Source organism: Balaenoptera musculus, chromosome 4 (genome assembly GCF_009873245.2).
Source record: "Balaenoptera musculus isolate JJ_BM4_2016_0621 chromosome 4, mBalMus1.pri.v3, whole genome shotgun sequence".
In the NCBI taxonomy this organism is placed as follows: Eukaryota; Metazoa; Chordata; class Mammalia; order Artiodactyla; family Balaenopteridae; genus Balaenoptera; species Balaenoptera musculus.
This window is the reverse complement of record NC_045788.1, coordinates 130,479,289-130,495,425: the sequence shown is the minus strand read 5'-3', so window position 1 is coordinate 130,495,425 and position 16,137 is coordinate 130,479,289. Positions and strand designations below refer to the sequence as shown.

The 16,137-nt window shown below is 37.8% G+C and overlaps 2 protein-coding genes across 2 annotated transcripts; both read left to right on the top strand.

The window, feature by feature from the left end:
- Window positions 1-4,837: 4,837 nt before the first annotated feature.
- On the top strand, window positions 4,838-5,368 carry LOC118894067 (keratin-associated protein 13-1-like). The gene has a single exon (XM_036849716.1). The coding sequence runs from the start codon at window positions 4,862-4,864 to the stop codon at window positions 5,366-5,368; it is 507 nt and encodes a 168-aa protein (XP_036705611.1). The 5' UTR covers window positions 4,838-4,861.
- A 4,036-nt stretch (window positions 5,369-9,404) lies between these two features.
- LOC118894066 (keratin-associated protein 27-1) lies at window positions 9,405-13,771 on the top strand. Its single transcript, XM_036849715.1, is given in 4 exon segments — window positions 9,405-9,434; window positions 13,109-13,367; window positions 13,370-13,586; window positions 13,588-13,771. Coding segments are annotated over 4 exon segments (690 nt in total).
- The last annotated feature ends 2,366 nt before the right edge of the window (window positions 13,772-16,137 follow it).

Here is a 16,137-nt window from a genome sequence, read left to right as displayed (position 1 = left end):
TATATCCACACTAAGAAGAGGAAGAAACAAGTATATGCACAGTTTCCATTAGTTTGATCATGTCATTCTATCCAGAGAACAGAGAGTGCCTTCTTTCACCACCAAATTAGTTCTAAAGGATGTTTTTGATTTTCAAAGTGTTTTGGACTTTTGAAGAACGTCCAGAGCCCCTTGTCATCTGGCTCCTGTCTGTCTCCGGTCCCGCCTTTCATCTTCTCTCTTCCAACACTCATCGCTGATGCTGAGCTTCTTGAAAAAAGATCCTCTTGCATAACTGACTTCTTTGTCTTCAGTCTTAAGCTGAGTGGAAGCAATCTAGTATCTTTTGAAGATAAAATGAGGGCATAGAGACACTAGGTATAAACTAATTGGGGGTCAGATCATAAGATGATTTGTATTAAAGACTTAGGAAGTTGAATTCAAGTTTGAAAAGACCAACATAGACTTTAGAAAAAAAAAAAATCATTGTGATAAATGCATAGGAAATAGAGTTGAGATAGGCAAGACCAGAGGCTCTGGAGACCACCTGTAATAACAGACAAATAGTTAAGTTATGGCCAGATAGAAAAACAAAGGATTTTACTATTTTTGGAGATTAAAAAAATAGCAAGGTATGCTTATCCAAGATCAGATATGGGAAGTGAGGAAAAGAGAGGTCATAGATATATCCCAAGAACTGCATAGATGGGTTACTGTAACTATAATAGTGTGCAAAAGAATTAGAAGTTGTTCTAATTCAGGATATGGCTTAGGAGAGCAGTTGAGCCTCTGCTGGGTTTAATGTTTTTGTGAAACATCCAAAGGGATATGTGGATCAAGCAAAAGTTTGGAGGGAGAGAGACAGGATAAGATAGAAGATAGGTGATGATAATCCCATCCGTTCCCTAATTTATCCATTAAGTAAGTATTTGTTGAGAAACAACTATGTAACTTTGATTATTCTTGAGCTGAGGATTCACTGTTGAACAACAAAGAGTGTATTTTTTGTCTCTCCCAAGAGATTACAGTCAGAGATGTGCCACTTAAGAAGGATCATAGACCAGGTGAATCAATGGTGTTATCAGACCTATGATTTATTTAAACTGACATCTTTTAATCATGCAGGAGTTCTTAATGAAGGAAGCGATGCACTCATTTACTTGACATACATTATTTGTCTCACGGCAGATGGTAACTGACTCCCATGGACTGGTTTGTTTAGGTTGCACTGCTTTAGCCTAGAAGACAGTCTAAAAAATAAATATGTTATAAAAATAATAAAATTAATTACAGGGATGATAGCTACCGTAATAAGAGAACCTAATTTATTCTGGGATATGGTAGTTAGGAAGTAAGGAAAGGCTTAATTATCTTAATTATCCAGATGAAGAAAGAACATTCAGGGCAGAGGAAACAGCATGTCCTTGTGGTAGGAAAAAGCTTGCGCTGTGTTAATTATGGAACAGAGGCAGTGTGTTTGGGAGAGAGGGAAAGGGTATGGTGTGAAGATGAGGCTAGAGGCATGTTCATGCAACCTTACAAACCATGTAGAGGATTTGTGTTTATCATATGTGTATTAGAAAACAATGGGGAAGTTTTAATCAGGACAGTGACAGGACCTGATTTTTGTTTTAAGAAGATTGATCAGGCAGAGATAGAGAGAAGAGATTGGAGGAGACATTTTTCTGTAAATGAAATAGGCTATGTTGAACAATTTCAGTAGTCCCACCAAGAAAGGAGACTACCTTGAACTAGAACAGTGGTTCTCCACCAGAACTGCTTTAGCCCTCAAGCAATTTTTGAAGACATTGTTAATTGGCATAATTTGTGTGTGTGTGTGTGTGTTTGTGTGTGATGTGCTACTGGCATCTAGTGGATAGAGCCAGGGACACTGCCAAATATCTTACAATGAATAGGATACTCCCCACAACAAAGTAATACCCAGTTCAAAATGTCAGTGATGACAAGGTTGAGAAACCCTAGACTGGAAGGAAGGCAGTAAGAGGACTGGAGAGATTTATGATACGTTTAGAAGATAGAATGGGTCATATTTAGAGTGGGTTGCATATATTAAGAGGATTCCAAGGTTTCTGAGTTAAACTACTATGTGGTTCGAAATACTGCTTACTCCGATGAGAAAAAAATATTTTTTTTCTCCCTAGGGAAGAATAAAAGTTCAATTTTATACACATACAATTTTGACAGCCTTATAAAATCTCTAAATGGAAATGGTTAGTAATTGGATATCTGGGTCTAGAATTTTAATAAAAGGAGGTGTGTACTGGAAATATACATTTGCATGACACAATGTGGACAGTATTTCAAATCATGAATGGGAGCTACCTCCCCTACAGAGAGAATAAGTGGTGAGATCAACAGGAAGCCTCAAAAAACATTATATACAGGAAGCCACCTAAGGGTAAATTGAATTTGGTGAAAGTTAGATAGAAAATCAGGAGTGTGATGTCACAGAAATTCATAGATGAACATATTTCAAGATCAGGGACACAGTTAACTGTGTTAAATGTGGTTAAACAGTTGCATAGGATCATTCCCAAAATGTCCACATTTAGCAGCATAAAGGTCACTGCTGGCCATACCAGTGAAATTTCAGAAGAGTGTTAAACCAGAGAAAAACAACATGGTTATTGAAAAGACAGTAAGAATTTAAATAGTTGACAAACTGATCACACAAATCTTTAGAGAATTTTGTCTTTAAAAACAAGAAGAACTATATAATCATGGAGGAAATGACACTAAAATTTTGGGGTTGAAGATGGTTAGCTATGTCTGTAAGTCTGAGAAAACAGAACCATTAGAATGGATGGGGATGAAGCTGTTGGACAGAGAAAGAAATGGTTGATCAAGGCCACAAGGGTAACTTTGCTTGGCCTGGAGGTGAGGGGCAGAGATCAGATAACTAGCACTCAACTGGTTATGATTAATTTGGGGATTACATTTAATTATGAAAGAGATATTTATATTCACTTAATGTGGTATTAAAGGTAAGTTTTAAAAGACAATTAGTGTGCACGCACTTATTTTAGATGAATGTAAACATAAAAAGTTAAAGATTTGATATATTTCTTCATTTCATAAATAATTTGGAGCACTCACTGTGTGCCAGATGCTTGATCAAAGAAAATTAAACCCTGTTGCTGATCCTGTGGAACTTCTGGGTACTCCACTCTTACAATGTATGTGACTGTCCTGCAAGTTCAAACGACTGAAATCATACTCAGTCTGCACAATCCATTTCAAAAGATATCTCTTCCAATTCCTCCATGTATGTGTGTGTGCGTGTGTGTGTGTACGTGTGTGTGTGTGTATGTTTGTTCACCCAAATGGATAGCTAATAAGATACTAAGATCCTTATTGCAGAAGAGTTTAAACAGTTGAGATGAACACCTGTCAGACATGAGGAATTTGATTTTGGCTTTGAGGGATGAGAAGGGTTTGGGGAAGCGAGCAAGACATTTGGCAGAAATTTGCAAGCAAGACAATGGACACACTATTCCATTGGTGCCGGCTAAGCAAATGCTGTAGAAGATTATAGAAAAGAATCACCGGGAAGCAAATAGAAAAGATCAAATTACATAAATAGGTTTTTGCTTTCCAATTTCTAAAAGATGCTTTAAGGCAGAAGTTGGATATTACAATAAGTGGGAAAAAAAAGACATTTCTAATTCTAAGACTTTTCTACCATTGATTTTTTATAGTGATAAGGTTAATTTTAACTACTTAATATGAAGGTACGTTTTTTGCTTCTTTGTCTTTCTAGAACGATGAGCAAAAGAGAAACTCAGCAGGGAGTGAAATGAATCACTCTCTAAGGTGTCTCATTTCTCACTCCCAACTGAGTTGGCAAAGGTTAGCACACTATTAAAATTCAAGTTGTTGCAAATGTATTTCATTGGTAGTCAACTCACTCAAGGTATACTAGTTTTTAGCAATTATTCTCAGTGATAGTCTACGTGTTTGCCAAAGAATCTCTGCATCACGTGGAAAAGGAATTCAATAACTCCATGCAGGATCAAACATGAGTTGCTTAATGATGATAAGCTAAATGAGAGGACAAATAGAAGAAGAGCTTGAAATAACCATCTCCATGGTAGCTTTGAATGCTAAAAAAAATAACTGAAAGCATTAAGAATCTGGTGGCTGTGTTTGGTTTTCCATAAAAGGGGTAAGAATGTATAGGTAGGCACATCTGACAAAATGCAAATGTTATCACCTTGAAATGTTTTTCTCACCTTGGTATTCATTGTGCACGTGATTCTGGGAGCTGAAAGTTTAAGCTTCAGCACAACATTGCTGTTCCTGCTGGCTTTGGAGGTAGTCACACCTGGGTTGTTAAATTGGTGATAATTCCTATTTCATAAGATGGTTGCAAGGATTAAATGATCCCACAATCTGCAATGTTTTACACACAGTAAAGGCTCCATAAAACATATATAAATATCTGAGAGGGAGGTGCTGATGACTGTTAGGAGTAACAATTTACACACTCAGGCACAAAATCAGTCAATCTCAGTGAGGAAGCAAGGGCACCATCTTTATGCATCAGGACCAATGTCTTTGAAGGCAAACCGAACCTAATTTCTGAAAAAAAAAAAAAAAGAGAAAAAAGAGAGAGAGAAGCAGAGTGGCTTCTATAAAGCAGACTAATTGAACAGCAGTTAAGAAAACACAGGAATGTGTTCAGTTATAATTATAGCCTAGGTTAATTAACTATTTTTATGACAAGACATGCACAAGAACAGGGAGGGTCTGCATCACATCCAGTGTACTGAGCATATATATATAAACATGGCTGGGAGAAGCCAAGGATATCAGAACATCTTCTCACAGTAACTCAGCTGAACTCACATCTCCTGTCAACATGTCCTACAACTGCTGCTTTGGAAACTTCTCCTCCCACTCCCCTGGAGGCTATCTGCGCTACCCAGGCTCCTTCCACCCCAGCAACCTGGTCTACAGCACTGACCTCAGCTCTTCCAGCTCCTGCCAGCTGGGCTCCTCTCTCTACAGTGGCTGTCAGGAGACCTGTGATGAGCCCACCAGGTGCCAGATGTACCGTGTGGTGTCCAGTCCCTGCCAGACATTCTGCTACCATCCGAGGACCTCCACGCCCTGCAGTCCTTGCCGGTCAACTCACACGGGATCTCTGAGCTGTGGGTCCAGCAGGGGCTACTGCCTGGGCTATGGATCTAGAAGTTGCTACTCACTAGGCTGTGCATCCCGTGGCTTCAGACCCCTGGATTATGGGATCTGTGGCTTCCCTTCCCTGAGCCATGGGTCCAGATTTTGCCGCCCAACATACATGGCTTCTAGGATCCGCCAAACTTCTTGTTACCAACCAACCTGTATATCTGGCTTCTACTGCTGATCAATCAACTTAAGGGTTCTAGACTGTGACTCCACAGTTATATACCTCAAAGTTAATCTCAGCTATTATCTGGCTGGAGTCTATATTCTACTACCTAGACAAATGATAATTTTTTAAAATCCTATTAATATTAAAATAATTTATCTCAGAGAGTATCCATTCTGTTTTCTTCTATTTTCCCCCTTACTTCTCTAGTTAAAAATAGTACAAGAGATCTCTTTTCCTTTCAAATAAACTCATTTAATCTGATATCAGTTCATAAATCTTACTATTAATGTTTTTAAAAGATGTCTGTTGGGAATTCCAAATCTACTGTTATTTGTCTAAAAAGAAGTATTTAATTTATGGAGCAGATTCCCTGATTGGAAGAATTATCTGCCAATACAGAGTTAGTTCCCTGGAATTTTTGGCAAGTGGAATCAGAGTTTGGGCAGGAGATTATCCTAAACTCTTCTATGAGTGGTCATTTCAGCCTTATCAGGATACTTTACTTTGGTTAAACTAGTCATTGGTCAGATCCAAGAAGAAAAGTTCCAGAGACAGCAGTGATGCTTCAGCAAGTACTAGCTTGGTTGTTTTAGATGAAGGAATTGTCAAAATACTTTTTATAAGACCCTTTTACAGACTTATGCAAGCTCTAATGGAATTCTGAGGTTACAATATTAACTGACTTCAGTAACCTGTGTAATGAAACAAACATGTTAAGTATGGTTGAAATTAACCACATATTCATTGTATTATAATAAAAGGAATACAATTTCTGAGTCATTTTTTAATGTTGATGCGTCATTCTCTTTCTTCTATTTGATCAGTATAAGGACAGCTGTTTTCATAGAAGTCTCCTGAGAACTTCCGGAAACATGGCAGTATCATGAGTAGGAAATAGCTGAGAGGGAGGACTCCTTGATATCATAGGCTTATATTTGGATAGGATAACTAGATAGTTTACTAAGTTTTCTTGTTTGGGGGAATGCATATATCTACATTTGAAAATACGTAAGTGGAAAGAAAATATGTAAGTGCATGTGGGTAGCCTATTGTTCATTGCCCTCATAGTTGTTTTTCTCCTCTCTCCTCTTCCCACAGGAACTGAATTTTGCTTGTGTATCTCTTCTTAACTACCCACAATCATTTCTTTATATCAGCATGGCTATGTCCCAGGTTTCAGGATTGAATGTGGCACCCCAATCCCTACTGAAAGTGAATCGTCCAGAATGGAGCATGTGATATGACTTAAACCAATGAGAAAAAAGGAGTGATCTGGAGAAGTGCTTATGGTAAAGTTCATCTTGTGGAGTTTTTTTGTTTTTGTTTTTGTTTTATTTTATTTTATTTTTTAACATCTTTATTGGAGTATAACTGCTTTACAGTGGTGTTTTAGTTTCTGCTTTATAACAAAGTGAATCAGTTATACATATACATATATCACCATATCTCCTCCATCTTATGTCTCCCTTCCACCCTCCCTATCGCACCCTCTAGGTGGTCACAAAGCACCAAGCTGATCTCCCTGTGCTATGCAGCTGCTTCCCACTACTTATCTATTTTACTTTGGTAGTATATATAAGTTTGGTTTTTTTTTCGTTGCGCTGGGTCTTCGTTGCTGTGCACGGGCTTTCTCTAGTTGTGGTGAGCAGGGGCTACTCTTCGTTGCAGTGCGTGGGCTTCTCATTGCAGTGGCTTCTCTTCTTGTGAGAACATGGACTCTAGGCACACAGGCTTCAGTAGTTGGGGCATGCAGGCTCAGCAGTTGTGGCACACGGGCTTAGTTGCTCCACAGCATGTAGGATCTTCCCAGACCAGGGATTGAATCCATGTCCCCTGCACTGGCAGGCAGTTTCTTAACCACTGCACCACCAGGGAAGTCCCTTGTGAAGTTTTTTGAAGCAACCATGTCTTCCTCTGGATTTTGTCATATCATATGTGGAATGCTGAATCCATTTTGCGTGTGGCCTGAAAAGTAAACCATCACATGAAAGAAGGTAAAACCAAGAGAAATGCTGAGGAACAGAGCCCAGACCATCTTATTTCTGGACTTTGGTAAACATGAGACAATAAATGTTATTATTTAAGCCAGGGGTCCCCAACCCCTGGGCTGCGGACCTGTAGTGGCCTGTTAGGAATCGGGCCGCAGAGTAGGAGGTGAGCGGTGGGTGAGCGAGTGAAGCTTCATCTGCCACTCCCCATTGGTCCCCATCAGTCAGTCATATTACCACCTGAACCATCACTCGCATTACCACCTGAACCATTCCCCCTCCCCAGTCCATGGAAAAATTGTCTTCCACAAAACTGGTCCCTGGTACCAAAAAGGTTGTGGACCACTGATTTAAGCAATTTTGAATTACAATTTCTGTTACTTGTAACTAATGTTTTCCTAAATGAGACACTCATTTAAAACCTGAAACAACCCCCTTCCCAATAAAGCCTCCCTAATACAATGTTAAAGGCCATTTGCAGCCCACCTCTGCCGTCTCCCAGGTCCTCTTCTCACCACTCCCCACACACATACACTCCACCAACATGCACTCCATCAATGCTAACTACTTCCATTTCCTTGAACACATGGTGTAGATCTGAGCTCTTATATGGTCTAGTACTTCTAGAATTAACGCCACATCTCCCTTAACCTTCAAAACCCATGGAAATGCTATCTCTTCTCTCACTTCTTTTAAATAGACTCCAAAATCAATAGAGTTGATCATTCCCTACACAATGCCAGCATTATATATATTTATATTCTGTTAATTACAAAGTCTCTATTTTAAATGTTTCATTTAAATTATTATTTTGTTTAATTAGTACTGTTTTGTCTGTTTGTTTACCCTTGTCATATTTTCAAAAAATATGATGGAATCTTATCTAACAGAATCTTGCAAGTAATAAAGACTCAATAAAAGTTAATTGAATGAATGAATGAATGAATAAAATGGAGCTAGGGTGACAGTCTGCAGAATACATACTATGTCAGTGACATCAAACATACATTCATTTTTACTGGTTGAACTCTAGTTAAGCTACTTGCCATCAATGTCATCAATCCTCTGGTCATCATTATCATAAAAAATTATTTAGCACCATCTCAATGGCATATTATCACAACTTCAGGTACCCATGGTAGAAGTGGAAGAACTCAAAAAACTTCACATTTTTGGATCACACAAAGGCAGAAAAATAACTTCACCAAATGCTAACCTCAGAAGTAGGCCAGAGTAAGTGCATCTGGGGAAAGGAACAAAAGCAACTGTGTAATTACTATAATAAGCCATGACACTTTCACATCCATGACATATGAACAAAGGGGTGGAAAATATGGGGGTTAATGCTTAGATGGTTGAGATACTATGGTTCATTCTTTTTTAAAAATTACTCGTCATTAAAGGCTACATAGACACTGTGTAATCAACTAACTTTTCTTGATTTTTTATTTTTTTCTTTTTGGCTCTTTGAATCAAAGTCTGATTTAATTGAATTGTCAATGATCAAGGATTATTCCAAGAAGCACAATTATTTAGAAATAGATTCAGAGAAGAAACGTTGTCACATGTGAATCCTTTTATTATCACATTCTAAGAGAATCTATTTATCATTATAAACAGAGAAAGTTGGCAGGAGATTATTTCCATATTCCACATAGGATCATTATTATGGTCATAATGTCATAATTTTGAGTATTCCAGAGCTTAAAATTTTTTGTGTGTGCATTACAGTGTCTGAGAAGTGTTACATGGTACTTGACTTATTTTACAGAATGTTATATCTAAAGGAAGTTGGACATTCCCCTCAGCACACTCTTTTGAGGTAGACCAATGTGCTCTTGGCCAGAGAAACATACTTTTTATTTATTCTCGGAGTTATTCTCAAATACAATAGAACTATTAATTTATAGTTGTGGATTTCTACCAGCATGCATGGCATCTAATTGTCTACAAACATCAATCTTTTGTCTGTCCTTTAAAATTTTTCATAAATACTCTTAATAAAGATTATATGGCTTAAATGAAAGTGTGGCTTTCACTCAGTAGGTAGGTTTGACAAGATGCCATTTAATGTCCTTTTCAACTCTAAGGTATTGAGATTCTCCTAGAAAATCATAGAATGTGGTAACTGGAAAGCACTTTGGAGATCTTCTCATCTAAACTCATTATGTTGTAGGATATCCAGAGAGGCAGAGTGACGTTCAAATTCATGCAGTGAATTAACAGAACCAACAGAGCTAGAAGCCAGGTTTTTTCACTCAGCCTAATATTCCATTGCTATACACTGTATCTAGGGTTGGAACAGAGGAATGGATTTAAATTAACTTTAGGTGCTTTGGCATGTTTGTTTGGTGCCATAAAATAAGGCAAGGAGAGAGGAAATAAATTGTGAAAAACTTAAGTGAATCATATTACTGAAGGGTAACTCTAATTTTTGAATTTTTGTTTACTTTGATACAGCTGAACAAGTGATTAAAGTCCAACATAGCCACATAATTAAATATAAAAGCAATATAAACTATTCAACCTAATAGCTACCAAGGGCCAAGCTCTTGAGAGATGGAGACAGGTTGGCTAGGCCTTTAATGGTAATGATAAACACAATCCAACCCTTAAAAGGGTGGAATGTGCAACATTTACGGACACAAACAACATAATCTCAAACACAAAAAAGAGACTTTTTAATTTTACCTTATAGTATGATATCAATCCCAGATTGATGCTGCCATAAGAACAACACCTTGGTCTACATGATGGTCCTTAACCTGATCAGAAATAATTGCTACTCATTTATCCCTCAATATGTGGCAGGCAATCTAGTATCTTATATAATATATCATCTCATATAATCATTAAAATACACTTATGGGGTTGATACTCATAAATTTAATTTTAAAAGTGAAGAAACCACCTCAGAAAATGAAGGTTATAGTTTATGATTGTAGATCTCAGCTTAGAATGCTGGCAGTCTAACTGTAAAACCCTTATATTTAATCACTTCTCCACAGCAAATGTTAATATTCCACCCTCTGGTGGTTAGGAGGTACCACTGCAGCTGCAATCATGTATACTTCAAGACCGGGAAATTGTTGTTCAACCATTTAGTAGAAAAGTATGCAATCACCACAAGCAATCAGGTAATTATTTCTACCTATTTCTCAAGAATTCTATGAAATAGACTACATAATTATCATTATTCAAGTATCTACAAAATTAATACTTAGTTTTTAGTAGGTTGAATGAAAACAATTGCAAGTGACCAGCTGTCCTCACCTACGTCATTCCGTTGTAATAAGCCAGGTAACTCCCTCTAAAAATTCAGCACCAGTCAAAATCAAAATTGTATGCTGAAATACCTACTAATTCAACACTCAGTTAAATAGAATGTGCAAGTTAGTGCCTCATCCCAAAGAGAAAAGAACTCACGGAGTGGCTTTATTCACAAATGACAGACCTACTCACAAATGACACTATCTTACATGTGGAGATTTGGACCTGCACAGACATTTACTAATTTACTACACATTGTGAGGTTAATAAGGAGGCTGACTGCTGGGGAAAATTGTGTGAATGTTGGCCTAGAGGATGTCCTGTCTTTGCCCCTCAGAATTTAGCAACAGGACTCCGTGCTGACAGTGAAAAGTGGTGCCCTTTTTCTTGGTAAAAGCTTTCAAAAACATTCCTATGTGCAATCAAATGTTATTTTAAAATAATTGACTCAGTTTGTGCCATGTTAATAAGAGGCTTCCTTAATGATTTTGTTCTTATTTCACAAAGGGGTAGTTGAAATGTAGGCATGGTTATCATTATTTCTTTTTCTTTAAGCTCTGTACCCTTGCCAATTCTTGGGTATGTTCAGGTTTCAGAACTGTATTCCTTCAGACATTAAATTATAATCTGAGTGAATTTTCATTTAGCACCTTCTAGTCATTAATTTTTCAAAATATGTTTATGGAGCTCTTATTATGTAACAGCCAGAAATGGTGTTCAGTGTTGGGGATATAATAGTGAGAAAGATATACACACTTCTTGACTTTATGGAACTCACGGTGTACTGGCAAAGACATAATGAAGAAACATGTAAAATGGTTATAAACTGAGATAAGTTTTGTGAAGAAAAAAAACCGATTCTCTGAGAATGGTATCTTTTTTAAGTGGGATGATGAAGGAAATCACTTAAGTTGAGACACAACAAATGAGGAAGGGAGCTGTATAAAGAGGGGGAGAGGACAGTGAAGGAATGAAACAGGCGGCTGTATGTGCAAAATACTGAGGAAAGGAAAGGCTTGACATGGTCAAGGAGCTGAGTAGAGACCTGGGAGAATAAAGCGTATTGGGCAGAAGAGAAGTGATAAGATTTGGAGTTAGAAAAATAGGCAGCAGCTGGATCTTAAAAGATGGTGTAGGCCAGGCTAAGGGGAATGGATCTTATTTTTAAAAGCAATGAGAATCCATTTAATGCATTTAAGCAGGAGAGTCATAGCTGCAATAGAAGCCTCTGTGTAATGATAAATATAAATGTGCAAAGAATTAAATTAGTTGTTGTAGGGTTCATGTGGAGGACATACTGGGATCTTTCATCACACAAGAGTGGTCATTCAAAATTATAAATAATTTGCATCTATTACAAAGACATTATGCACAAGTTGAGTGTACAGCCTGTCAAGCTGAATGTGGACACTCAGAAGTGTCCTTTTCAATATATAATATCCCCAGACCATTACACATCAACGAGGATCTTGTATAAGTGCTGTTCAAAGTTTCTCAATGTTCTTGGTTTGCTTCAGACCCAAGAAAGGGAGACCAAAGTGCTGTGCTAAAAATATACTTCTGTTGTTTCACTGTCAGAAGCTGAGCTAAATAAATCATAGAATGTGTTACAGAAATTTTGCCGGTAGGTTCTGTGCTGAGTTTGAAACTATGCTAAATGCAGCATGATAATGTGAAAATGTAGGAGTTCATCATTCTGCCGTCAAAAACAAAACACTGAGTAAACACAAATGAAAAGCATACCTGAAACAGTTTTGTTACAAAGCAAATTATCAAGCACAACTATAAGTAAACACATTACTTGGTGTAAAATACAATCATAATAAAGAACATGTCAGAATCCATTGGTAATTCAGAGAAATAAGTAATAACATCTAACCAGGAAAATCAGGGAAAAGCTTTATAAAAAGACAACATTTAAATTTTGCTTTCAATAAGATGAGCGGAACAAAATGTCAGACAAAGGGAAAGATGTTTATAGGGCAATGGCCCCATTCAGTAGTTTGGGTGAAGAGTAAGAAGGATAATGAGGGTGGGCTCAATCAAATCAGCCTCTTACCTAAAATGTCTTGATCATATTATCAAGTTCTGCCAAGGTGCCATTTCTCCAAACTCCGGTGCTGAGTATTAATCAGTATTCAATTGGCCATTTCCACATACATTTCTTTTTGTCCATTTACCAGTAAAGAGAGGCATGGTGACTAAGGGAAAAAAAAAAATGTTAGCTTGGTGACATGTTGGGACTCATATTTGACAAGTCCCACCCTGATGAGTCAGCTTTGGGGCTAACATGAAAGCCAATTTGAACATTCAAAATGGACTGGCTTCTTTGTGAATAAGGCATCATCTTCTTATATAACTAAACAAAGTGCTAATGAGATGTTATCCTTCAAATTAGCTTAAGCAATGAGGTAGAAAGAGTTGTGAGAAGAAGCCAATACCCATTTTATTGAGCATATAACCTCCTCAGTAATGAATTTAATCTTTAAATCAGCATGTTGGATCCTTGGGACCAACTTCAATCAAGGATTTTCACAGTATGACCCAGAGATCCAGCCATTTGCTCAAGAGCTTCTATAATGTCCCACCTCTCTCTGCCATCATACATGAATCGAATGTTATAAACTTTGAAGATGGATATTTTTTACCCAGCAGCTGCTACAGCAGGACCTGTCTCCTGGACAACTTTCAAGAAACCTTCAGGGAAACCACCAGCTGCAAAGTACCCAATGGTGAACAGGAATTACGCACAGAGGCAGCTGTGTGCAAAGTGCCTTTCTCCCCAGGGTTGTCCAAATGAGATGCTCTAATTCTGGGCCATGTGAAAGGACAATATGCCAATCAAGAAGTTCCTCAGCTGTGTTGGAGTGTGTTTCTCAGCTTTGCTAGTCAGAAAGTAGCCAGCAAATGGGTTTTGTAGTCCACAGCTGCCAACCTGTGAGAAACATGACAAAATCTTGTCCACTCAAGACACGTGTCTAAGAGTTGCCAAACTCTGGAATGTGACTCTAGCCAATGCCAATCTCAGAGCCCTGAATCCATTTCCTGTAGCCCTCCAGTCTATGTTGCACCAGAGCCACAACTCCCGGAATCATCTTCTAACACTTATGAGCCGACTTGCTGTGTTACTGGTGGTTTGCAATTGCCTAGTAAGTGAAGAATGTGTAGGGTGGATTTATCCTAATTTGGATAAATTGATTTCTGAGATACCTAGGAATTTTTATTTCTCTTAACACAAATTATTTTTGCATGTGTTTGAATGAACATGTCCTCGACTGTCTCCAAAGAGAAGAATTTTTACTTTTTTTTTGCTTTTTTGGACATTTCTAGTGGTAAGTTGTGATAGGAAAGTATGTTAACTATTTTAAGTCACTAGGACACTATTTGTTATAGAGCAATGAGAGTTGCCACCAGGGACTAACATGAATACTTAGAAAGTCCACATTGTACTTTGACTACAGATTATTATCCGTGGAAACACTTAGCATTGAATCTGGCTTATAATATGACATGTTATATTATAATAAATAAAGGTAATGTGCTACTAATATCAGAAATCCATGTAGTGTTGGAGTTTAAAGACACCTTGAAGCCCATTTAGTCCTGTGAATTCTGATGGGTTCAACTCTATCAGAGGTTGCTCACATAGTTAATAGCATCAGAACCACAACTCACACCTGTGTCTCCTCACCGTCCATCACTATTTTGTTTGTATTACAGTACTCTTTTAGTTAACTACAATATTGAATTTATTGCTTGACAAGTACAAGATAATTTTGAATTTTACCTCCATGGACTTCATAACCATGGAGCCAGAGATGTTTGAATATGATAAGTTCAAGTTTAGCATGTATTTTTCTTCCTCTTTTCGCTATTGAAGTGCTTTTTAATGTGTGATTTGGGAAAATATTCTTTGTATTAAATACATTTACTTTATTTACATTAAAAACAATTGTCACTATTATTTTTATTCAACACATTTGTGGGGTTTATGTTACAGGGTTTTTTTTCCCCCACTGAATGAAAAGTATAAATATTTGGAAGAAAAAAAGAGAACATGTTCCCTTACCATTGTCTGTATAGTATGGACCAGAATAAAAGAACGCATTGGTGGTAGTCACCAGAGGATGGGGTACATGCTCTGAAGATCATGAAAGCACAGAGTCCGAATGTGTGAAGACTCATTAATTTTGTTTAGAACAGCTTGGCTGTTGGGAAACTATGGATGTGCTCTTAAATAGAGTTCTGATTTTCAGGGCAACATAAATTAGTGGCTAAGAGCATGGATTCTGAAATCAGATTTCATTGGTCTGATCTTAGCTGCATTGGTGAAGGCTGTTTGAATCCCAGCTGTGTGACTATGTGCAAGTTTTTAAACCACTCTCCATTTCAGTTTCCTCAATCTCAAAATTGCGATGATAATGGTAAGACCACTGTGAGACCCAATAAGTTAATCATTTGAAAGTGCTCAGCACATGACCTTGTCTATAAGAAATGCTAAGATTTAGCAACATGATTAGCAAGCTCGGAGACTCGATATGAAGGGTGGAGGCAGGGATGTGTAGATAAACCCAGAAACCTACAGCATATTAGGAAAGCTATTCATCCAAAAACTGAGAGATTAAGCTGTTTTGTATCTGGAAAGATGCAAGCAGCACCTTATACTAAGGAAAATGTTTCAAAACCACATGCCATGCTTTGCTGAAGTGGGCTGGCAAGTATCTCTGAATCTATGACAAAGCTAGTGTTGATTAACCTGTCAGCTCTGTGAATAGGTTAAGCAGAGGTCACCCCAAAAAGGAAAGATTTAAACCTAAAATCCATAAACCACCACTTACACGGGTGCTTCTGTAGAGGGATTGAGTTGAGAGGTAGTTGAGGCAGGTCTGAAAGAGGTTGAATGAACACTGTTTGATCCCATCAATAGCAACAGAGCATATGGCAGTCACAACATCAGAGTATCCATGCAGCAAGAAACACTGACATAAAGCTTTTGGCCATAGCAGCAATGACAGCAACACAGCATTGGCAATGGTAAGGAGACTTCATCTGCATGGCAGCTTCTCAGGACTCCAGTCACAGCCACTCATGCGGGCATACATGAAACTCACTCACAGTGCAGACATTACCAATGTAACTCAAATAGGGAAGAGTTCCACTCCTCTGAGCCAGTCATTCTTTCCAGGCTTAGCGTGATCACTCACCTAAGGAGAAGTTAGCTGAAGAAGAAACCAGTATCTAATCTAACCCTACATGGAGCACATTGGAACTCTTTATAGAGAGAAATTGTGTGGACTCAGGGGCTAAAGACTATTGGTATTGGAATGGAGACGGGTGTGGGGATGGGAAGAAATGCTTAGTAGACAATTTAGTGTAGTGGGAAGAGAATTGGCCTTGGATTACGACTAGTCCTTGTTTAAATACAAATTCTGCCATTTCCTAGCTATATGCCCTGGGACAAGTTAACATTTTTAAGACTCAGTTTCTTAATTGTAAAATGGAGAGTATGCCTAATTCATTGGA

Coding starts and splice junctions, on each gene's coding strand:
- LOC118894067 (XM_036849716.1), top strand. CDS start 4,862: ATGTCCTACAACTGCTGCTTTGGAAACTTCTCCTCCCACTCCCCTGGA.